The sequence below is a fragment of the Poromitra crassiceps genome (assembly GCF_964638095.1).
Source record: "Poromitra crassiceps genome assembly, chromosome: 10".
NCBI classification, from domain to species: Eukaryota; Metazoa; Chordata; class Actinopteri; order Beryciformes; family Melamphaidae; genus Poromitra; species Poromitra crassiceps.
Genome location: NC_139631.1, coordinates 35,768,783 through 35,793,950, shown reverse-complemented (window position 1 = coordinate 35,793,950; position 25,168 = coordinate 35,768,783). Strand labels below are relative to the sequence as shown.

Here is a 25,168-nt window from a genome sequence, read left to right as displayed (position 1 = left end):
AGGTCATATTTATACATGAGGCAGAAATGTGATGCTGACGAGACTGCGGCACGCTGGTGGAACCAGTCTCCATTATGACTGCTAACAATGCTAACAAGCCATTTCTCAGTGAACTGTAATGCTAATATAGAGATGCCCCCCCCCCCTCTCTCTCTTTTTCCCGGTAACTACCTGTACCTGAGTGAAGTGACAGGACAAAAAGCATCTGTACAGTAATTACCTTTGAGGCTACACATTTCTATACAGCAGCTTCTTTAGCAAAGCGAGTGTTCAGTCTGATGGGGTTGACAGTGTTGGTGTGTTTGAGTGCTCATCAACACTTAATCGAGCCGTTGATGCTCACTGTCAGACAGCAATGAAAGCTATTCATGGTGAATGAGTGACATCATGGCTGCTGTGCTTAAGAAAACACATGAATGCAGGTTGATAAGCAATTTGTCACTTTGTCTAAAAGATACAATAGAGCCTACAGGAAGCAGTGAGGTGCAGGCTTTGATTCACCGTGAGTTTCACAGCTTCTCGCCTAACAATATGTCAAGACGGCAGATACGCTTTATTATAGGATATATGATATATTATAGAATATATATAGAGAGCTTTATTATAGGATATATGATATATTATAAGATATATATATATATAGAGCTTTATTAGGACTGGAGATGATGGATTCAATATGTGCTGATTAGCCGGGGCTGTTAATAGAAAGCATGTGATGGACCTGTGATGAAGGCGGCTCATGTTAGCTTAGATATTTTGTGCTGGTATTCAATAGCTTCTATATTGATGTTTTTCATTCATTTACCCCCCCAAAAAATCACTGCTTCCCACAGATGTATTTCTTGTCAGGGTGGAAAAGGCTCTTAAACATTGAACCCATCATGGGACACCACGTCTCTATTCAAACTCATGATTATGACATTCTGTTAAGTGGGTTAGTAGCTCGTTCCTCCACCATTTCATTCAATGTTTGGGAAACTCTTGGATACAAATAAATACAATGTAGCAAGGAAATCCAGTTTCATTGCATGTTTTATGCAGCTGTGGTGAGGGAACCTCCATCATATCAGAAGTGGCTGATACAATAGTGTCACGGCAACCTGAACTCTGGGCATCGTTATTTACCATTATGTTAATTATGTTATATTATGTTTGTTTCACGTTTAGGGTTAGGGTTAGACTAAACTTGTCGGAAGCCTAAACTTTAGGCTTCCGACAAGTTTGTCACTGTGAAGCAAACATAATATTGAGAGTGGGATGAAGCTTACTTGATTAGCTGCGCTAGCTTTGGCTGATGCAGATGCTCGTCTCTCGCCAGCTCCCTGCTTCACCAGGGCTCCGTCTCGGTGTCCCCTTTTCCAATTCAGGTTTATAGATATAAGATGCAGACAATACTTGAAACAAAACACGATTACAAAATGGGAAAACTAGATAATCCATTGACTTGGTTATAGCACATAGGGCTTGGTATTGAATTTCGAAAATACTTTCTTGGCACCGAAATGAAAGCATCGATACTAAGGACTAACGAAACCTGCCTTGTCAATCGATACAAATTTTCTATACCAAATAAACTGTCATTGTTGAGCCTATAAGCATGCAACATGCTGGCACCATGCTCTAATAAGGCTGGTGATTCATTGTCACGTTAGAGGGGGGAAAGAACAGCGTCACTCAGCCAATAAGCATGCAACATGCTTGCACACCATGCTCTAACAAGGCTGGTGATTGGCTGTCGTGTAGAGGCATGCCGGAAAAGTTACGCCCACTTTAGACAGCAGCCGGGGTGATTCAAGAGAGGCAGACAGACGCAGAAAGATGGGGAGAGAAAAAATCACAAGAGTGGCTTCATTTTGTAAAGCTCAATGGCAATACCGTGTTTACACGATTTTGACACGATTACACTAATTAATTACACGATTACACGTGTTTATATCGCCATCTTGCCATAAGGTTCGGAGAGTTCAGAGAGAGTGAACTCCGACCCGGAAGTCCTTCATAAAGACTCCGCGGCGCCGTCAACATAACTAAGCGTAAGCTTCCCCCACTTCATATTGACAGCCGTAATAACACGAATAAGACAAATGAATGATCTCGACAAATCCATGAGCTATAGGGTATAGGGGTGCCCGTGACAATATCTGCTAACAAACGTCCCATATATCGACCAGCTCCGTCTAATCCTTGCAAGAAACACACAAGACTGAAGCGTTATGCAGAAACAGGAAGTGAAAACCACCCCTCCAATGGGAGCTTTGTTTCCCATTCGCTCTCTCTCTCTCTCTCTCTCTCTCTCTCTCTCTCTCTCTCTCTCTCTCTCTCTCTCTCTCTCTCTCCCTCTCTCTCCCTCTCTCTCCCTCTCTCTCTCTCTCTCTCTCTCTCTCTCGCTCTCTCTCTCTCTCTCTCTCTCTCTCTCTGTTGCCCTTTCTGGGAAGTGCAGCAGCCTGTCAATAACTGTCAGAGGCTGACTCGGTCAATCAGGCCTGTAAGGCTGCCAGGGCCTGTGGTGAAACAGGGGGGATCTCACAGAAACAACCTATAACTGACACAGCTCCAGATCTATGCTCTGTAATCACTGGGGAGGCTCGCACTCTGGAGCTGCAGCTGCCTCACAGTGGACACGTGCCGTGTAATTGCTTTTCATACCATTCAACCTTTTAGACTTGATTAGAGGCCGTGTGAGAGGCTTTACTGAGAATCCTACATGAGGGAGGGGGAGGGTACATTGCTTTACAAAATGGCTATCTGTAAACAATGTGGCCCCGCTTCTCGTCTTTCAGGCGGCGCGGGGGTGCAGGCGTTGAGTCATCACCCACGCTGAGTGTGATCCTCAGGGCCACACGTGTCCGACACACCACAGAGTCAATGACACAAATTGGAAAAGCTCACGTCACTATCAGAGTCATTTTCTTTTCTGTGTGTACGTCGCCTGACCAAGCCGGAGGCAGCACGGGGCGCAAACCTGCGACCCTCATGTCAGTAGCCAGGGAATCTACCACTGCACTACCCGGGCGTTGGGTTGGGTTGTTTCTGTATCGCTGTACTTGTACTGAAATGTCCTCACAAGCATAGGAAAATTAAGGGAAATCCTGGCTGCAAAGTGAGGACTTTTGCCAGCCTTCACTTATGGTTAGTGTTCAAGCTTGCCTTTAGGTTCACGATTAGCATTAGTATTAGGTTTAGGTTAGGGTAGGGTAGGGGGTTTAAATTACTGTCTTGGATTTACAGATGAGAGATAAGATGCCTGGAGTGAGGGGGGCTCAGCAATACATCGAAAAAGGCATGCTCATTCCTCTTCAGTTGATCAGAAGATACAAAATGACCGTCTATGTATAGGTCTCTGATGGAAACCAGCCCCTTCTCACTCCATGCATGGTCATTTTTGTCTGACCACGCGGAGCCAAAAAAGAGTGATTGAAACAAATCGGTGTATGGACAGAAATAGTTGCTGGTAGATGCAAAACACTCCTAACTTGGTTTAGAATTCTAACAGAATTTCTTGTAACAAAACTTACATTTTGTAAAGTCCCAGGGCCCGGTTGCACAAAGCACCTTAAGTTTGCTCCTTAAGTATGACACTTAAGGTTTGATTTCTCCTCAGCTGAGGAATATACTTAAGGGTGTTGCACAGACATCCTTAAAAGGTTTCCTTAGGTAAGGAAAACGCTGAGGCATTTACTGCACTGGAAGAGATTTTACGGCAGTAAAATTCTACTGTTTCCATGGAGACCGTCACGGGTGCACTTTCTCCGCGGGTCCCGCCATAGATAGACTGTATATTGTCCGCGCGCCTCCGTCTACTTGTGATATCGCCTAACAGAACAGAACAACAACAAACAAACAAGACAAGGCAATGGCAGCAGAACAAAATAAAATAAAATCAAACTGGTCAGAGGAGGAAAAGACGATGCTATCGGAGGAATACAATAGGAGAAAACTGATACTAAAAAGTAAATTTGATCCACTGATTACAGCCAGCAGAAAACAGCGAATGTGGGAGGAAATAACAATGAAAATTAATTCACGAAGTTTGGGTGGTCCAACTCGAGACGCTCGGACAAATTATAAATGGACTGACGCCGGTCAAATCTATAATGTAAAATCAATTGCTCATCATTAAGTGTATCCATTGGGTTCTCCCGGTCTCGGAACACTCTTCTCGGGATGCGTTCATTTTCTTCATGTATCGCCATAAACTCAGACATGTTGCGGTTAAGGTAGAGCCAGAGGTACCTTAGTTTTTTTTCCTTACTTTGGTTGCTAAGGTCTTTTGTGCAACAGTTAAGGAGCTTCTTAAGTATTAAGAGCAAGATAAGGAGCAAACCTTAAATACTTGAGCAAAAATGTTAAGGAGACCTTGAGGAGAAGACTTAAGGTTGTTTTGTGCAACAGACTTTATTTTAAGGAAACCTTAACTCCGACTTTAAGGAAAATCTTAACTTAAGGTGCTTTGTGCAACCGGGCCCAGGCCTCTCTAGCTTAGAGAACAACATGGCTGCCAGAGAGGAGTGGGCAACAGAGCTAGCCTCCATTTTCAGCCACAGCGGCGCCCCGAGAGCTAAACCTTCAGGAGTCCCCTGCCGCCAAAACATTAAAGCCCCAACATTGGCAAGCAGTTAAATGAGTTTAATGCTAGGGTTTAGATTTAAGGTTAAGATTAGCTTTAGAAAAAGGTTTGAACTAAGGTCGCGGTTAAAATGAAGGTTAATTTAGGGTTTAGATTTAGGGCGAAGATTATCATTAGGTTTAGGTTAAGGTAAGGGCAAAGGTTAAGCACAATGTGAAAAGGGTTAGTTAGGGAATTAATGTAGTCAATGAAGGTCTTCATTAGTATGGTAATACAATTGCGTGTGCGTGCGTGTGTGTGCATATTAGCCAGTGTTCTCAGCACCTATATTCCTTGGGTCACACAGCACAGCGGTGTCCCAGTCCAACCAGCCTTCCTCTGCATTTTTGCTCAGCCCCTCTTCCTCCTTCAGTGTTGAGGATTAGACTGACATCTTCTGACTCTCTGCCTTTAAATGAGGAGGCCTCCCCCCCTCTCTCCTCCCTGTCTTCCTCCCTCTCCCCTCCCTCTCCTCTCTCCCTCCCTCCCTCTCCTCCCTCCCTCCCTCTCCTCTCTCCCTCCCTCTCCTCTCTCCCTCCCTCCCTCTCTCTCCTCCCTCTCCTCCCCCCTGTCTCCCTCCCTCTCCTCCCTCCCTCCCTCTCCTCCCCCCTCTCCTCCCTCCCTCCCTCCCTCTCCTCCCCCCTCTCCTCCCTCTCCTGCCTCCCTCCCTCTCCTCCCCCCTCTCCTCCCTCTCCTCCATCCCTCCCTCTCCTCCCCCCTCTCCTCCCTCGCCTCCCTCCCTCCCTCTCCTCCCCCCTGTCTCCCTCCCTCTCCTCCCTCCCTCTCCTCCCCCCTGTCTCCCTCCCTCTCCTCCCCCCTGTCTCCCTCCCTCTCCTCCCCCCTGTCTCCCTCCCTCTCCTCCCCCCTCTCCTCCCTCCCTCCCTCCCTCTCCTCCCCCCTCTCCTCCCTCCCTCCCTCTCCTCCCCCCTCTCCTCCCTCCCTCTCCTCCCCCCTCTCCTCCCTCTCCTCCATCCCTCCCTCTCCTCCCCCCTCTCCTCCCTCTCCTCCCTCTCCTCCCTCCCCCCCTCTCCTCCCCCCTGTCTCCCTCCCTCTCCTCCCTCCCTCCCTCTCCTCCCCTCTGTCTCCCTCCCTCTCCTCCCCCCTCCCTCCCTCTCCTCTCTCTCCTCCCTCCCTCTCCTCCCCCCTCCCTCCCTCTCCTCCCTCTCCTCCCTCCCAGAGCTGAGCAGGCCTGCTCACCATGCGGAGGCCCCTCATCCTCTCCCTGCACCTATCTCTGCTCCTGTCATAAATCCATGAGAAGTCCCCGGTGATGTGCTGGATGTGAGAAGAAGAATGTGTGGTTTTAAAGGACTTTGGCTGCTGAGTGAGTAGCTGTGTGAAATAGTAATGCAGGAGTCAGGCGGAGAGCCCGGGAGAGGGAGGAAGCACGGTGCTGTCAGTTTGATCTTACAGCTAACCCTTCTCTTCCACGGTCCATTTCGGCAGGTTTTTGGAAGGGATTGACGGCGAGACGAGCTGTCACTCTATAGTGGCAAGCGTGGGACTGCAGTGTTGAGACACACCGGCCCCGCTTTATTCTTCAAACAGCTCTTTTCACACCGTTTGTCTGTTAAAGGCTGTGCTTTTCAAATCACATCCCATTGACCCGCTTGCCAAGCCAAGATCTGGCTGGTAAATCGGCTAACTAGCTACCTAGCAATTTGTCCGCTAGCAAGCAAGCTAACGTTACCTATAGCAACTAAGACAGTCAATGGTGGTCAAGCTAGCATTATCTAATGTTATCATTGATATATTTATCTAACATTATCAATGTTCAGCAGGTTGCTTGCTAATGCGGACAAATATCTAGCTAACATCACTCTTTGGCCACTGCAGCCAATCATAATGCGTGAAGCCACGATGTCATCTGTAGTCGCCGGACCCTGAACAGATCGATCAGGCCGAAGACATCCGGTACCTACATGTCTTTAAGAGGCTGTTGAATCTGTGTTCGACAAGGTCCCATTGACTGTGTTGTCTACACAGTATGTCGCCCTATGCAGATTGATACCCAGGGTGTACTGATGCGTACGCCCGGGCTGCACCGAGCTCCATGTGAAGTCAGGTGGAAACCCTGTGACTGGCAGTTGACAGGGCGAGGGAGACATTTACTGTAAGAGGCGATGTTAAAATTAACCGGCGTAATGAGGAAAAAAGTGACTTATTGGCGGCGTAGTCATCTCCTTCATTAAGGCTGATATTTATGAGCATCCATCACGAGGGGAGCAGCTGAGAGCACAGCTCCAGGTTTATGGAGCGTGGTGGATTGTCACCTTGTTACAATTATCTGCTACCTTTAGACTGTGCTGAACGGTGAAGTGTTTAAAAAAAATAGGACACTGTGCATCATTAGTTGGTGTGTGGCGGAGGAACGATCGGCCCGACGCGAGAAAGAGCGTCAGGCTGTATTTTCATTCATCTTAGCGCCAATTAGCTGAGAATGCTCATCGGTGATGAAGGTGCTGGTTGGGGCAGGATTACATGCCCTACCCATTAAATTATTAGCATTTAAAATTATGTTGAAGCAGTGTTTCTCTCTGGTTGAACAGTTTCATTTTTATTAGCCTGCCTCCATATGAATTTATGAAAGTCATAACAGCGGTTTCCTTGAGCGCTGGCTTTTCTGACATTCATTATTGGCATTTGTTAACAGGCGAAACTCTTAAAAATGTTCCCACAGACAAAACAAATATTTGAATAATAATGTTGTCTGTCAGGAATGGTGACCGATGGCATCTGTGTTTTCCCGAATGTTATTCTCCAAGGTGTGAAGGTTAATTGTAAACATTAACATATGAATTTAGAGCATGTTTGGAGGGTTTAGGTCAGGGATACTCAACTTGCTTTGCCCGGGGGCCACTTTCGTGAAATGATAGAAGGCCAGGGGCCAGTTAATAAACAAACAATATACATTTTTCTGTAGCGGATTGTAGGTTTTTAGTGTGTCAGCTGGAATTTAGTCTGACAATGTTGTGCACACCGGATAGTTAGTTAGGTTAAGTTAGTTAGGTTAAGTACATACATAAGTGCCTGGGTAACGAGCAGATGGCAGTATTTGACAATTTAGCAGCTAAATTATAGATTATTGAAAGATATTCCATATTCCAGACTGAAATTCTATAACAGAAGTGGAGTATTGGCCAGAGTGACATGAACATTTGGACGCTTTTCAGCGGGTATCTTGCATGTTGCGTTCAGGAGTGCACTGTAATTTTTATTTTTTTGCAATTCCATCGCGGGCCGCACAGGGGGCGCCCCCGGGCCGCAAGTTGAGGATCACTGGTTTAGGCCAACCCCCCCCCCCCCCCACACACACACACACACACACACTAGTTCACATGATTGCGTAGAAACTGCACTACATTGATTAACCATTATGTTTCCAAGCCTGTTCTTTTGAAGAAACCAGAGGTGCGCGGAAGTAAACACAGCCAAATGCATGTTTTTTCTGTAGTGTGTGTGAAGTGTAATATATTCTTTCTGTTGGTGAAACCCTCAGATCTCAATATCTCCCCGACTGTTAAAAGATGATGCATGCATCGCCTCTCCTATAAGTTCTGCCTCATCTTCTGATTATTGTGCACACAGCAGGAGAGAAGATAATGCCTCCGAGACAAGGCACAATGTGCAGACAGGCAGCAGGTACATTCTTTTGAAAATAACTGTGTGTATAGACAAAGCACAGGTTGCACCAGGCTATACAAAGTACAAACTGTACATTCTGTTGAAAACCCACCAGTTTGCCTGAAGATGAGAATGATAATTATTACTTGAACCCAAAGAGACGAGCTATTATTTGATGCAGAGAATGTATAATTTATAAAGAGCTGAGATGAAGAAGTCCTCTGTATGTGAAGAAAACAGCTTGTGGTACCCCATGTAATAGCTTGCCTCCACATGTGGTGTAACACGCACGCACGCACGCACGCACGCACACACACACACACACACACACACACACACACACACACACACACACACACACACACACACACACACACACACACACACACACACACACACACACACACAGTATATGGACAAAGGAAGAATGCAATTCCTTTCTGAGAGCAAAAGCTCAAATTGCTCCTCGCTATTTTCAAACATTAGCTACAACATCATCATCCTCGAAATGATTTCTGCACAACATATTCTGCTGCCATTGACATGAAAAACATCGGGCTGCAAAGTGCAAAGGCAGTAAACAGAGGATGGGTGGAGGCAGCGGATAGAAAGACATCACGGAAAAAAAAGTGTCACGAGTCAATTTTCTGGCAAGATGGGAATAATGACCATTTTCAACCTTTCATTCTGTGAACATGGCAGAATTGCTTTGTGTGAGCATTCTGTTATGTTGCTCCTCTCAAAGTTACCTCCATGTTTTTTGCTTTCCTTTTGTCTCCATCATAGCCCTGCCACTCCTCAGCCCTTTTCATTTGTCATAGCATTCTGCAGAATGATGTGTCTCTTCTTTCTCTAACAAAATAACAAATCTCAGACCTTTAGGCTACATGGCATAAACCTTTATTATTATAATATACACAGTGCATCAACATGAACTTAAGCCATCTGATGGATGATTTATCCGAGTATGTTTTTAGCAGGGCGGCCTCTGGCATTGTTACATTGTTGTAGCTGCTGTAGCCGTTATACAGGAAGTGATTCAAGATTCAAGATTCAAGATTCAAGATTTTTATTGTCACTCCATGGTACAAGTATCACGTGTGAAATTCTTGTGCTGTGGACTCCGTTTACAACATAGTGCAAATAGTACAAATATAACAAATATAACAGGGCATATGGGTGCAAAAACAACAAGAGACACAACAAGCATAAGGCAGTATAGTGATAAGACAAGTCAGAGACAGTGGCATATTCACTGCACATAGGTGCACGTGTCGGGTGCATACTTTAGACGTGCTTAAACATTTTAAATTCTGCGTATTTGACATACAGGTGCAAATAACATATTCCTTATTAAACATACAATTAAACTCGGCATTTTAAATTCGGCGTATTTGACATACAGGTGCAAATAGCATATTCCTTATTAAACATACAATTAAACGTTAGACATACGTAATTGTAGCAGCTACAGTACGGTACAGTGCGGCTACTACACTATTTGTGTATGTTAAGGAGTCTCGTGGCCTGCGGGAAGAAACTGTTCCTCAAGCGATTTGTGCGTGCTTTCGGAACCCTGTATCTTCTCCCTGAGGGTAGCAGGGAGAACAGGCTGTTGTGGGGATGGTTTGTGTCTTTGATGATCTTCAGGGACCTCCTGAGGCACCGCTGTTTATACAGTTCATGCAGATCTGGCAACTCACATTCTGTTACGTGCTGTGCCGCGCGTCTCACTCTCCGTAGCGCCCTGCGGTCCATGGTGGTACAGTTCCCGTACCAGGTGGTGAAGCCGCCAGTCAGCAGGCTTTCAATGGTGCCTCTGTAGAAGTCCCTGAGGATTTCTTTCCTTAGCCCAAATTTCTTCAGGCGCTTGAGTCCGTGTATTCGCTGTTGGGCCTTTTTGACGACAGTGGCGGTGTGGCCGGCCCATGTCAGGTCCTGGTGGATATTGACTCCCAGGTACTTGAAGCTGTCCACCCTTTCCACCACTGTGCCGTTGATGGTGATTGGGGGGTGTGCGCCCCCCCCCCCTCCTGTAGTCTACAATGATCTCCTTGGTCTTGGAGACGTTCAGAGAGAGGTGGTTGTCCTGGCACCATTGTTCCAGGGCCCCCACCTCCTCTCTGTAGGCCGTCTCGTCGCTCCCCGAGATCAGCCCCACGACTGCTGTGTCGTCTGCAAACTTCACGATGGTGTTAGAGGTTTGAGTCGCCACGCAGTCGTGGGTGTAGAGGTCATACCAGAAGGGGCTGGAGACGCACCCCTGGGGCGCTCCTATGCTGATGGTCAGTGGGGAGGAGGTGAGGTTGCCCACCCTCACCACCTGGCGGCGGTCTGTCAGGAAATCCAGGATCCAGTCGCACATTGCTGTGTTAAGTCCCAGGTCCTTGAGCTTGCATACCAGCCTGGAGGGTACTATGGTGTTGAATGCTGAGCTGTAGTCCACGAACAGCATTCTTACGTAGGTGTCCTTCCCCTCCAGGTGGGACAGGGCGGTGTGGAGCACGTGTGCTACTGCATCCGCTGTGCTCCTGTTGGGCCGGTATGCGAATTGTAGCGGGTCGTGGTCCGGGGGGAGTGTGGGGCGGATCTTTGATATGACCAGCTTTTCAAAGCACTTGCTGGCTATTGGTGTGAGGGCTATTGGGCGCCAGTCGTTGAGGCTGGTCACTTTCTGCTGCTTGGGAATGGGGATGATTGTCGCTGCTTTGAAGCAGGAGGGAACTCGTCGGAGGGAGAGAGACTGGTTGAAAATGTCTGTGTATACGCCTGCCAGCTGGTGGGCGCAGGCCTTGAGGACCCGCCCGGGGATGCCGTCCGGGCCGGCCGCCTTGCGAGGGTTGATACGCAGGAACGACCGGCGCACCTCCTCCTCAGTGATGGTGAGAGGGCGGTCTGGGTCTGTGGGGGGGGGGAGGTGGGGGGGGTTGGTGGTTAGGTGTGGATGGGAGGGGGTGCTGAGGGCTGGGGGGGAGGGGGGGGGAGGGGAGGTGGGGGGGAGAGGTGGCGGGGAGAGGAGGGCAGTGGGGGGGGGAGAGGAGGGGTGGTGGGGGGTCGGAGGGGCGGAGGGGGGGAGTGGTGGTGGTGGGGGGGGGGGAGAGGAGGGGAGGGGTGGTGGGGGGAGAGAGGTGGCAGGGGGGGGAGGAGAGGAGGTGGCAGGGGGGGGAGAAGAGGAGGGGAGGGGTGGTGTGGGGAGAGAGGTGGCAGGGGGGGGAGGAGAGGAGGGGGGGAGGGTTGGGAGGAGAGGAGGAGGGAGGGGGGGGGGGGTGATGGGGGGGGTGATGGGGGGGAGGAGAGGAGGAGAGGGGTGGGAGAGGAGGAGAGGGGTGGGAGAGGAGGGGGGGGAGCAAACATGATGCGCAAACAATGACGGGGGCAGGACATAGTGATGGAAGGAAGCGTGTGCAGCCACAACATGATAGCGCCATCTACACGTCACAGCTCATACATGTATCAGCATATTATTCATACTTACCCTCCTCTCTGCCTGTTTGTTTAGTGCGGCACCTCTCTTTACACGTGTGTCCATTCATTTAGCCATTTAACGAGGACAACATTGATTGATTGAGAGAGGTGGTGAGAGGGCCAATTTCATTTCAGGGGACAGAATTGGATTTGATGGTGGACATAATAGTTTTCACAGGCTTTTACGACGCAGAATGGCTTAGCGGAAGCTGTACATGTAATGTACAGAATTGTAATGTAATTCTCAGAAGGATCCCGAGCACAAACGTTCCTCTTTCTTGTTGTCCCGCAAACCGCTCCGAGCTTTCCACGCTGTCCCCGTAGCCCCGGAGCGATCCTCCCACTCCCAAATCCCATATAGAAAGTCATCCCCTCCGAATCTCAGATCAGTGTTTGCGAAAGTGCGCTGAGATCGATAAGCTGCCATGATGAACAATGGCTGTGAAGCCGGCCAGGTGCTCGCCAAACTGAATTGAAGGACTAACCTGCTGTGAATGCTGTGCTCTCGTTAAGACGTTGGCAGAAAGCACAAAGACTGTTGTTTCCTCTCTTTTCTTTGTGCGCGCCCAAAAGAATCTGCACCTTGTGGCGGAGATAAGATGCATTCAGACGCCGCAGCCACAATTTGAATAATCAACCTCTTCCTAATTCCACCTCACTTGGTCTGCTCTGATTTCATTCATCCGCTCAGAGGAGAACAGTTTTGACTACAATTGGTAAAATTGTCCTCTGTGTATACTTTACCTTTCTACAATATGTTAGCTTATGCTGAACGGGGAATTCAAAACATTGTAAACGGAACAATTTCAGTTTCGCAAGCAATTGCTGCTATACAGGCCTGGATTAACACAGTGTGGTGCCACTGGGTGACCAGACCACACTTGAAGTACTCTGGCAAGACTACAGATTTACATGAACTTACTGTGTTGCTAAAGTACAGGCTCAACACACATACTGTACTACAGACAAAAATTAAGACCCAATTTTCTACTAACTAAAACAATAGGTTCTTTTATACGGTGAGGTCAAGGTTTGAAAAATGGTCTCACTACAGTACAATCAAATGGCTAGTATGGGGACTAACATAATCACACATGAATACAATTGGGCTCATTCAATCCACAAGAGTCTCAACTTTCCAGTCATACCCAATTTATGCAAATCCAAGACTGTTTATGGACCCCAGTATGCAGAAATATTCAAATAGAATAGGCGAAAATTACACATTACTGCATGCATTTTTTTTACTGCATGGGATTAGCATAAGTGGGCATGTCTGTAAAGGGGAGACTCGTGGGTAACACCCATTTTCATTCAGATATTTTGAGGTGAGAGGTCAACGGACCCCTTTGAAAATGGCCATGCCCGTTTTTCTCTCATCAAAATTTAGCCTAAATTCAGAGGGCCGTTTAGCTTCCCGTTAGCATGACATGCCTGGTACCAATGTATGTCTTCTCGTTTCAGGATACCAGTACCGTCATAATATGGCCCAGTTAGTATACTGTTAAAAAGAAATCTTGATTTTTTTTTTGCCATAAATTGTGTATCCAACGGAAAGGGATTTTGCTAGCCATTGTTTCTGTCGGTGTAGTTATTACTGTATCTCTGTGTTTCATTGCAACATTGCCCCCCTGAAACACAGCTGTGAGATAGTGAACTAACTGAGGTGCTGGCTTTGCCCCCCTGAAACACAGCTGTGAGATAGTGAACTAACTGAGGTGCTGGCTTTGCCCCCCCCTGAAACACAGCTGTGAGATAGTGAACTAACTGAGGTGCTGGCTTTGCCCCCCCCTGAAACACAGCTGTGAGATAGTGAACTAACTGAGGTGTTGGCTTTGCCCCCCTGAAACACAGCTGTGAGATAGTGAACTAACTGAGGTGTTGGCTTTACCCTCCTGAAACACAGCTGTGAGATAGTGAACTAACTGAGGTGTCGGCTTTACCCTCCTGAAACACTGCTGTGAGATAGTGAACTAACTGAGGTGTCGGCTTTACCCTCCTGAAACACAGCTGTGAGATAGTGAACTAACTGAGGTGTCGGCTTTACCCTCCTGAAACACAGCTGTGAGATAGTGAACTAACTGAGGTGTTGGCTTTGCAGGAGCGACGGCGGAGGCCCAGCCCGACTCCCTGCCCTCGGTGCCGGTCACCCTGCCGCACTTCGTCCAGGAGCCCGAGGACGCCTACATCGTCAAGAGCAACCCCATCAAGCTGCGCTGCCGTGCCGCGCCCGCCCTGCAGATCTTCTTCAAGTGCAACGGGGAGTGGGTGCACCAGAATGAGCACTCGTCTCAGGAGTATAAGGATCTGAACACGGGTAAGATCAAGCTCTGTGACCTTCTTCCAGCCAGTGGTAACAGAAACACAACATCTGAAAGTGTTGAGTTCATCAATGGGCATTTCCAATATAAAGAGTAGAGCTGGGTATTGTTTAAGAAATTACGAAACCAGTACCAATACCAGACCCCTTAAAGTGATCCCGATATCAATACAGTCCTTCATTCGATACATTTTGGTGTCATTTCAGTTTCGATACTAAACTTGGTACTGGGGTATTTCGGTCGGTACCTTAAAGGTAGTACCAATACCTAGCCCTAATACAGAGTCTATAAAAAGATCTATTTTCTCAGACGAGAACTTAAGATACTAACTATCATCATCATCATCATCATCAATCAAACTTTATTTTACCAGGCAAGTTAGTTAAGAAAAAAAATCGTATTTACAATAACAACCTATAGACCCCTTATACGACTACGTCACACTGACATCACGCAGCGTCGATGCGCATGACGGAGGCAGAAAGACAGAGTCCGCGCAGCCCCGGCAAGCAGCCGATCCGCGGCTGGAAAACCAGACGAGCCAGACACGTCCCCGTGTTGTGCAGTGGGACGCCAGAATCGGAAAGCCACTGCAGCCGAGCACCCGGGTCCGCATATTCACACTTGGTTAACAAAATAATAAACGACAGAGCCAGGCTGTAACGTTACAACAAGCTTCACTTCCATTCTCCCCACATATCCTGTTCCATGGCAACCCCCGAGGGAACATACACAGCCTCGCATACACACGCAATACAACACTGAACAGTCTGTTACACTATCAACAAAGCAAGGACTAAAGTTTTACCGAATCCCGTCAACTCATACTCTTTTTAATGCTAACCGTAGGCGTGGTTGCAAGCCGAAAGAGGAAATCATTAAAAATGCCCGACTTTGCTGCAGTGCCATTTCATATCAGGTAAGCTGTAGCTGTCATCGCTCAGTTAGTTAACAACCAAGTAACGTTAAATAATGTCATTATTGAGTTGTGTGCATTATCAACATAACAATATATCTTTGCAAGTTACAGAATAACTCTACGCTATGTAGCCTATTGCTGGCCACTCTAGGCTTGGCCATTTCGTCTTTTATCCATTGATATGCGTATGGATCTGTAAGACGTATCCCATTAACCAACGTTAATTTCGATGCATAACATTACTTATCACTAGGCGATAAGCTGTTGTAGTAAGCCGAGAACTGCATTTTAAAACTAAAATCTGTTTGTCGCAGATGGGCACAGAGCAATCCTGACAGCGGCGGCTTTTACACAGCTCTCTGTGTCTGTCAATGCTGGGCTCACGGCTTTTTGCCTACACGATGCGCGCGCAGCTCCAATGTTGACAGCTGTATAAGGGGTCTATGCTTTAAAAAGTACCATCATTTTTGAAGGAAACTTCTCCATTGGAGACAGTTGTCACAGAAGGAGACATGATGATTTCTATTAGCATCAGTGAAAATAATCCATTTCCATTCCAGTGCAGTCAGATCAATTGTTTTGCCTGTTACCTGTGCCTTTCACCAACGAGGTGAGAAACAAGCCTTTCATTTGGCAGTTGAACGGATTGTAGGGATGGGACCGATCCGATCCAATATCGGTATCGGGTGGCGATACTGACATAATTCCCGAATCGGATCGGATTGGAATCAGGAAAAAAATAAAAATAAAAATAAAATGCAATTCCAGCGTGCCGTAATTTGCAATGCAATTCCAGCTGGCCGTAATTTGCCCATGTATAATAGTATCCTTCTTTGCCTTGTATATTTTCTTAATTTTGTCTGCTTTTTGCAATATATCTTTAATTGGCCAAATCTTTGCCTATACTGTATATTCAAGAAAAATATCGGTATCGGAATAATATCGGTATCGGATTCGGCAGATATCTAAATTCAGGTATCGGAATCGGATCGGAAGTGAAAAAATGTGGATCGGTGCATCTCTAATGGATTGACACATGCATGAGGTCTCTAGTGATGATGCAGCATCTCCAACATGTGTCAAATGTGCTGGTGTGTGTAGTGTGTAGGTTACATTGTGTCACTGATGATACAGACTCATTGTGTGTAGGTTACATTGTGTCACTGATGATACAGACTCATTGTGTGTAGGTTACATTGTGTCACTGATGATACAGACTCATTGTGTGCAGGTTACATTGTGTCACTGATGATACAGACTCATTGTGTGTAGGTTACATTGTGTCACTGATGATACAGACTCATTGTGTGTAGGTTACATTGTGTCACTGATGATACAGACTCATTGTGTGCAGGTTACATTGTGTCACTGATGATACAGACTCATTGTGTGCAGGTTACATTGTGTCACTGATGATACAGACTCATTGTGTGCAGGTTACATTGTGTCACTGATGATACAGACTCATTGTGTGTAGGTAACATTGTGTCACTGATGATACAGACTCATTGTGTGTAGGTTACATTGTGTCACTGATGATACAGACTCATTGTGTGCAGGTTACATTGTGTCACTGATGATACAGACTCATTGTGTGTAGGTTACATTGTGTCACTGATGATACAGACTCATTGTGTGCAGGTTACATTGTGTCACTGATGATACAGACTCATTGTGTGTAGGTAACATTGTGTCACTGATGATACAGACTCATTGTGTGTAGGTTACATTGTGTCACTGATGATACAGACTCCTTGTGTGTAGGTTACATTGTGTCACTGATGATACAGACTCATTGTGTGTAGGTTACATTGTGTCACTGATGATACAGACTCATTGTGTGTAGGTTACATTGTGTCACTGATGATACAGACTCATTGTGTGTAGGTTACATTGTGTCACTGATGATACAGACTCATTGTGTGCAGGTTACATTGAGTCACTGATGATACAGACTCATTGTGTGCAGGTTACATTGTGTCACTGATGATACAGACTCATTGTGTGTAGGTTACATTGTGTCACTGATGATACAGACTCATTGTGTGTAGGTTACATTGTGTCACTGATGATACACACTCATTGTGTGCAGGTTACATTGTGTCACTGATGATACAGACTCATTGTGTGTAGGTTACATTGTGTCACTGATGATACAGACTCATTGTGTGTAGGTTACATTGTGTCACTGATGATACAGACTCATTGTGTGTAGGTTACATTGTGTCACTGATGATACAGACTCATTGTGTGTAGGTTACATTGTGTCACTGATGATACAGACTCATTGTGTGTAGGTTACATTGTGTCACTGATGATGCAGACTCATTGTGTGTAGGTTACATTGTGTCACTGATGATACAGACTCATTGTGTGCAGGTTACATTGTGTCACTGATGATACAGACTCATTGTGTGTAGGTTACATTGTGTCACTGATGATGCAGACTCATTGTGTGTAGGTTACATTGTGTCACTGATGATACAGACTCATTGTGTGTAGGTAACATTGTGTCACTGATGATACAGACTCATTGTGTGTAGGTTACATTGTGTCACTGATGATACAGACTCATTGTGTGCAGGTTACATTGTGTCACTGATGATACAGACTCATTGTGTGTAGGTTACATTGTGTCACTGATGATACAGACTCATTGTGTGTAGGTTACATTGTGTCACTGATGATACAGACTCATTGTGTGTTACATTGTGTCACTGATGATACAGACTCATTGTGTGTAGGTTACATTGTGTCACTGATGATACAGACTCATTGTGTGCAGGTTACATTGTGTCACTGATGATACAGACTCATTGTGTGTAGGTTACATTGTGTCACTGATGATACACACTCATTGTGTGCAGGTTACATTGTGTCACTGATGATACAGACTCATTGTGTGTAGGTTACATTGTGTCACTGATGATACAGACTCATTGTGTGTAGGTTACATTGTGTCACTGATGATACAGACTCATTGTGTGTAGGTTACATTGTGTCACTGATGATACAGACTCATTGTGTGTAGGTTATGTCACTGATGATAGCGACTCATTGTGTGCAGGTTACATTGTGTCACTGATGATACAGACTCATTGTGTGTAGGTTACATTGTGTCACTGATGATACAGACTCATTGTGTGTAGGTTACATTGTGTCACTGATGATACAGACTCATTGTGTGTAGGTTATGTCACTGATGATACAGACTCATTGTGTGTAGGTTACATTGTGTCACTGATGATACAGTGGAGGTCTTCCAACACTTGAATGCATTGATTTAGTGTTTGGCTCCGCTTGTTGATGACCTGTTGTTTCTCCTCCTGACCGCAGCCATTTAGAGCGACCTTCGTTATGAATATCGCTGCACTCGTCTCTGAGATGGTTTGAGCCTAAAAGCCAACAAAGGCACAGAGTGCTCCCACAGCGCCAATAGGAAACCAGAGCCGGGTCAGAAAGTGTGTGCAAATATAGCTTGTTTATTTTAATCTCCTCGCAGCTCCAAATGGATGGATTTACCACATCGGTGAGATTTCAAGTAGTTTCAGATGAGTCTTCAGCCGCAGACATGTAGGGAACTGACTTTCAAATCCTGTACTGTTATTGTCAGATGCTCTAGACCATTATTGGTTGTTTATTAAATATTGGATATGAGCCAATCATGTTGTGCTCCACTGATATGATGGAGGTTCCTCTCTGACCACAGACACAGAAAAACTCTAGAAAATCTAGAAAAGTAATCATTCAATTGCTCAATAATGAGTTTTGTAAATTGAGATAACTAAGTTAAAATATATATCCTTGCCATTGAATAGGTATTGTGAGTCTCACACTAAAATAATTTCATTAGTCTGGGTTTCAGTGGAGACTCTTAAAGGAGAATTCAGTTTTTTTACAACCTGGATTTCAACCTATTTCCAGCTTGGTTTAGATTAACCAAGTCACCAAGAACAGACATTTCTCAGATTGATTTCAACCTATTTCCAGCTTGGTTTAGATTAACCAAGTCACCAAGAACAGACATTTCTCAGATTTATTCAGTAATGAGCTAGAACGTGCCGTGTAACAGCCTGGAACAGGGCATCAACCCGTGCATGTACGTCCTGTAAAAAGCATATTTTCTGCTATGCACCGGCTCATATCCTTATTATATCATAGATACAGAACTGGAAGCGCCTCTATTGACCTCCATCTGCTTGCTGATCTCAGATCAGGAGTGCGTGTGTGACCTGAGTCTCACAAGAGTCTTACAAGAGTTGAGAGTTGAGGGTTCAGCTGCAGTGGATCAAGCCGCCATGTTTTGCTTGGAGTACAGTAACAGCGTGGATGGTTGGATATTTTCCTGATTTTGAGAATATGGATGATGCATTTGAATCCGATGGCCGCCCGTATTTATTTGAGCCAGACTAACGTTATACGGATTACAAACTGAAGATCGGGGGCAACAGGAGCTTTTATCTCTACCAATGTGACGGACAGCAGACAGAGACAGGGTGAACAAGGTAAATACAGCGTTCATTCTCTCATTGTCTCTGTGATATAATAAGGATATGAGCCGCTGCGTGGCAGTAAATAAGCTTTTTACAGGACGCATATTGACGATTGACACATGCCCTATTGGCCTCTATTCCACGCCGTTGCATGGCACGTTCTAGCTCATTTACTGAATCAATCTGAGAAATTTCTGTTCTGGGTGACTTGGTTAACATAAACCAAGCTGAAAATAAGATTCTGGTTGGAAAATAAAATATGGAATTCTCCTTTAAGCGGTGGTCTAGATCAGTATTTGTCAATTCTTGTTTTCTATCCTACCAGTTAGTGAATTGCATTCACCTGTGGTCCCAGGTGTAAATCAATCCCTGGAATGAGGACAATTCTGGGGTGAAATACTGAATACTTTTGGCATGAAAATGGAAAACTTGGAACTGGAAAACTGAACAGGTGCAAAAATATCAGCCTACTCTAAACTTAGTGAGAAGGTGGACTGTTTAGCAAACTGCACCCACCTGATACTCAAAGACTATTTAAAAGAAAAAGTGTACACAGGCTCACCTGATGCCTCAGATTTTGAGGCTGGGTGTGATTGGAAGTGCTCCTGCCAATCAAAGTCCATCAGCTTTTCGTCAGGTGGAAGCGTGTTGATTAGAGGACCTGAGTGGGGCCTCCTGAAGGGATTTCCGGTGAACAACAAAGCCAACGTGACACCGTGACTGGAAGGCTCTGTGATTACAGGCTGTTACAACGTGCTCTATCTTGTATTCATGAAGGTCCCTCCACAGGAAAGAGTGTTTAATTGCTTCTAGAAGTTCATTATAGTGTGATTGCTGTGCTGTGAAATTGGCAAAAGGAAAGTCGGATCTTCAATTGTTTGCCGCTGTGCGAGAGGAGGAAGTACTGTACGAGGGACTTGTTGGTATTAGCCAGCAGACTTAATATGCAGCGTCAACATCCGCCATCTGGGAAGGAACAGGCTAATTCATGGATTTTCACAGATAAAGATGGGACGCTGGGATATCATTATATAAGTACGCTATAGCCTCTTGTTGGATATCATATAATGATTGAGCTCAGATGGGTGACCCTGGGATAAGGTATGGGCCCCGCCTTGTCACAGCAACCATTTTGAGGTGGTAAAGCAGGAAGTAAAGCAGGTGTAACCAATAACATTAATGAGGCCCCTAGCACTGGAACACCTCAATGGCATGGAAGCCTCATTGATAGTATTGGTTACACCTGCTTTACTTCCTGCTTTACCGCCTCAATGCTTGCTGTCAAATGGGTCTGTAAGCTCTTGCTTGGTGGGATAGCACACTCAAAACAATCATATTTCAACAATCAGCAAGACTTTTTACTTGGCTACATTAGGCAAATGCCTTTCCACTGTAAGCCTTCATTAGAACCTCGGGTCATACACAGTTTAAGTGACTGAGCTCAGATGGGTGATACTGGAAGAACAGCAAGATCAGCGTTCTCAAGTCAATAATTGGCCGCCGTTCTCCTGACTGACACCCCCCCCCCCCCTCCCCCCTCCTCCTTTTCTTACCTCGCTTCATTATCCACGCTCTCCGCCTCGTCTCACCCGTGCTGCCTTCAAGGCGGTCGGGGGAAAATGTCTCCTCCTCGCTATCGGGGGCCCGTCCCAAGCAGTTGGATTAGCAATTAGAAGGGGGCCCGAAGATGTCGCCGCTGCATGGGCCCGCCTTCCATCAGAGGTAAACTCATAACTGCAGATAAGGGGCGGTCTTAGCGGCGAGGCTTTGTCCCCGGCAGCCAGTAATAGACAGCAAAATTGCGTATTGGATTAGCTCGGCTAATCAGAGCAGCAGATCAGTGAAGAATTGGAATGTTATTGATTAGGACACGGGGCCTCAATGCCACCAGGAGCAGCCGATAGCATCTCTTATTTACCAACTAGCCTGATGAATCACTATAGGCGCTGATAAAGCTGACAATGCCCTTGAGTTCCGCAGCAGCGGCGGAGGCGAAGGGAGGACTCTGTGTATCTGCAAAGTGTACCGTAGAACAACAGAGGAGAGACAATTGAGTGGAGGAGTGTGTGCTTTGTTATTGATTGCGGGTTCCCCCCCACACACGATTTTCCACCCCCTCCATCTCTGGAAAACACAGTCAGCAGCTGTTTGACTTTAAAGATTAGCGAGTTTATTTCAGCATCGCTATTTACAGGCAAAATCCACCCTAAGACACTTCAACACTGGGGAAAAAAGCAGTTATTGGTGCTGTACCTTGCTTTTCTGGGCAGATTGTGTTGTTTGCTGGTGTATTTTTGTTATTCACATGCATACATGGACATGTATCGATCGATCTCAAAGCTTTGATTGAAATGAAGGAAATCAGTCAGTGAAGTAGACGTAGACGAGGCAAAATCAGTCAGTGAAGTAGACGTAGACGAGGCAGATGAATGCACCACAAAAGTCAATTATAACACAAAGTAACTAACGTCAGTAAACATCACAGGTTGCTGATATATTTAGATTGTCTCTTGCAGACAGAGGATTGATCTGTTCTCACCATGCAGTCTTGACACATGATGCTGAATTTCAACACTTCACTGTTAATGCCAGGATATAGAGTGTGTTAATGCCAGGATATAGAGTGTGTTAATGCCAGGATATAGAGTGTTAATGCCAGGATATAGAGTCTGTTAATGCCAGGATATAGAGCCTGTTAATGCCAGGATATAATGTAGAGTGTGTTAATGCCAGGATATAGAGTATGTTAATGCCAGGATATAGAGTCTGTTAATGCCAGGATATAGAGTGTGTTAATGCCAGGATATAGAGTCTGTTAATGCCAGGATATAGAGTGTTAATGCCAGGATATAGAGTATGTTAATGCCAGGATATAGAGTCTGTTAATGCCAGGATATAGAGTGTGTTAATGCCAGGATATAGAGTCTGTTAATGCCAGGATATAGAGTCTGTTAATGCCAGGATATAGAGTCTGTTAATGCCAGGATATAGAGTCTGTTAATGCCAGGATATAGAGTCTGTTAATGCCAGGATATAGAGTATGTTAATGCCAGGATATAGAGTCTGTTAATGCCAGGATATAGAGTATGTTAATGCCAGGATATAGAGTCTGTTAATGCCAGGATATAGAGTCTGTTAATGCCAGGATATAGAGTCTGTTAATGCCAGGATATAGAGTGTGTTAATGCCAGGATATAGAGTGTGTTAATGCCAGGATATAGAGTGTGTTAATGCCAGGATATAGAGTCTGTTAATGCCAGGATATAGAGTCTGTTAATGCCAGGATATAGAGTATGTTAATGCCAGGATATAGAGTCGGGTGAAGCAGACAGATGTGGTTTCTGACCAGGTTCTTTTGTTAAAGGCATCATTAAACAGTGAGGAATATGCAGTGTTACAGCAGCTTACAATATATAGAAGTGAGTTAAGACCAGAAGAGGAGAGAAAGAATAATCTCGATGATCTGGTTTTATTCTCAAGAGCCACGTTTTTGCATCATCAATTCAATACAGTCATGAGAATGCTGCGTTTACATTGCTCACATAAATGCCTTCCCTTGTGTAAGTAGCTTCATCGTAGCTATGTCATACAGTAGATAATCATACTTCATTAAGTTAATTTCTTTGTTTTTATGAAATATGGCCAACATTAACTCCCACATACTAAAAAACGGCAACAACTTGTGCAATTACTGATCAGCTAATGAAAGACTATTTCTCTGATGCGTTTTTGACATTCAATTACCGTAGTCTATTTATTCTCCTCAACCCAGCTGGTGGAAATCTAATTTGCGTCTTGTGTTTTTGTGTGACATCTCAATAGTTTGCAACGCATTAGCTTGACAGTTGAATGGAAACATTGCTACTGTTTCTTCTTTGATTAAGGTCATATTCCTATGAATACTGCAATTAAGACACATGTATATTATGTCCAAGATATTAGTCACATCACAGTGTGTTTGGACATCTGAACACTAAATCTAAATCTGTTTGGCCAGCTGCTTGCAATGCTTTGAGGTGTTAATTTGTACAGCTACTATCTTGGTTTACATGCAGCTTTTATGGCTTCCAGTTTCAGCAGTAATGTGAATATGAAGTACTAGTGCAGTACCCCTCTGCCCCACCGCTGCAGAGAGCGCTGTTCACTTGTTTATTCAAAGTTGATTAATATTGAATGTGTCGCATGTCCAATTACATGAAATCACATGGTAACACTGTACGTCCTTGGGTCCCCAGCAGCACTCAGTGTGAAGTCGAATGCGAAGGACACGCATGCTCACATACAGAGATTCCTTGCTTTATAATATAATGAAGGGAGGAATATAACTGCAGGATGGAAATGATCAACATTGTCAATAATTATAATACAAGTATATTATAATTAGAGAAGTGTCCGTGTGCGTGTGAGTGAGTGAGTGAGTGAGCAGAATTTTGTCCGGCCGTGCCGTTTTACGTGCGATCGGGCTGAAACTTTCGGCGGTTGTAAAGAGGACCCGTGCGGGTGACCTGAGGGAGCCGGGTTTTTAAATGAGGTGATTGCCCTGATTACCTAATGATGTGATGTCATCAGAGATGTCAGGGATGATGTCATCAGTAATGTCATCTTCCTGGCTGAGGCTATAAGTTCAGTGATGACGTCATCAGTGATGATGTCATGTTCCAGATCAGGGGGGGCTCACAGCGGGGTTCCCACGGGTCCGCTAGTAATATGAAAAAAGAAGTAGGTAGGCAGCAGGCCCTACTACAAAAATCCAAGGCACTACTTTTAGTAGTAAAGCCTGCTGCCTACTTCTTCTTTCATATGGAGATGAACCCCACCTCCAATGAGCATCTCTCCTTTCCTATAATAAGAATAAGAAGTGTCCATGGGTGTGTGCGTGTGAGTGAGCAGAACTTTGTACGGCCACAGCTATGCCGTTTTACGTGTAATCGGGCTGAAACTTTCAGGGGGTGTAAAGAGCACCCGTGCGGGTGACCTGATGGAGCCAGATTTCTGAATTAGGTAATTGCCCTGATTACCTAATGATGTGATGTCATCAATGATGTAATCAGTAATGATGTCATCTGTGATGTCATCCTTCCTGGCTGAGGCTATATAAGTTCAGTGATGATGTCGTCAGGCATGATGTCATCAGTGATGTCATCCGTGATAATGTCATCGGTGATGTCATAGAGCAGGCGAGGCCACGTTGCAGCCGAGCTGGTTATGCGACGCACAGTGGGCGAGCCAGGGCGGGCCCGCAGCTATTGTTTAAGCCTAAGGAGCATTCTTTCTTTCTTTCTACAGTTTTAATTAGAATAAGATTGAATGAAAAGAAGAATATTAACTCGCTAAACCGATATTAGGATTTGACCCCACAGCTTTTGGGTGTCTGGGAGAGAGTTTGGTGCTGGTATATGCTGTTTCTGAGGCTTTTCCACCCTGATGACAATAGAAATGTTGGCCAAACACTGAATACTTGTAATTAGAAAATATTGATCCTACAAAATATTGGTGCAAAATATCGTGTATCAGCAGCAGCTTCAATCCAAAAACGCATATATGAAAAACCCATATACAGTAGGTATATTCTAACATTTACAGCAACTTCTCCTGTTCTGCATGTTGTTTTCATAATCAAAGGAGGGGGATTTCTAAGGCAAACAACCACCAATGGCAACAAATATCAGTTTTACTTTATGCTGTTTTCCCCATAAAAGACACAAATCCCCATAACTCATGATCAGGTTGATGCCACTGA

The 25,168-nt window shown here is 45.3% G+C and overlaps 1 protein-coding gene across 1 annotated transcript in view; it reads left to right on the top strand.

Annotated features, from left to right (window-relative positions):
* Positions 1–25,168, top strand: part of LOC310784413 (netrin receptor UNC5D-like) — a gene marked incomplete at both ends in the record, with an annotated part of 226,600 nt that overhangs the window by 103,798 nt on the left and 97,634 nt on the right. Inside the window, one exon of the mRNA XM_083645416.1 lies at positions 13,797–14,012. Coding sequence (XP_083501542.1) covers positions 13,797–14,012 — 216 coding nt within the window. The remainder of the gene's footprint in view (positions 1–13,796; positions 14,013–25,168) is intronic.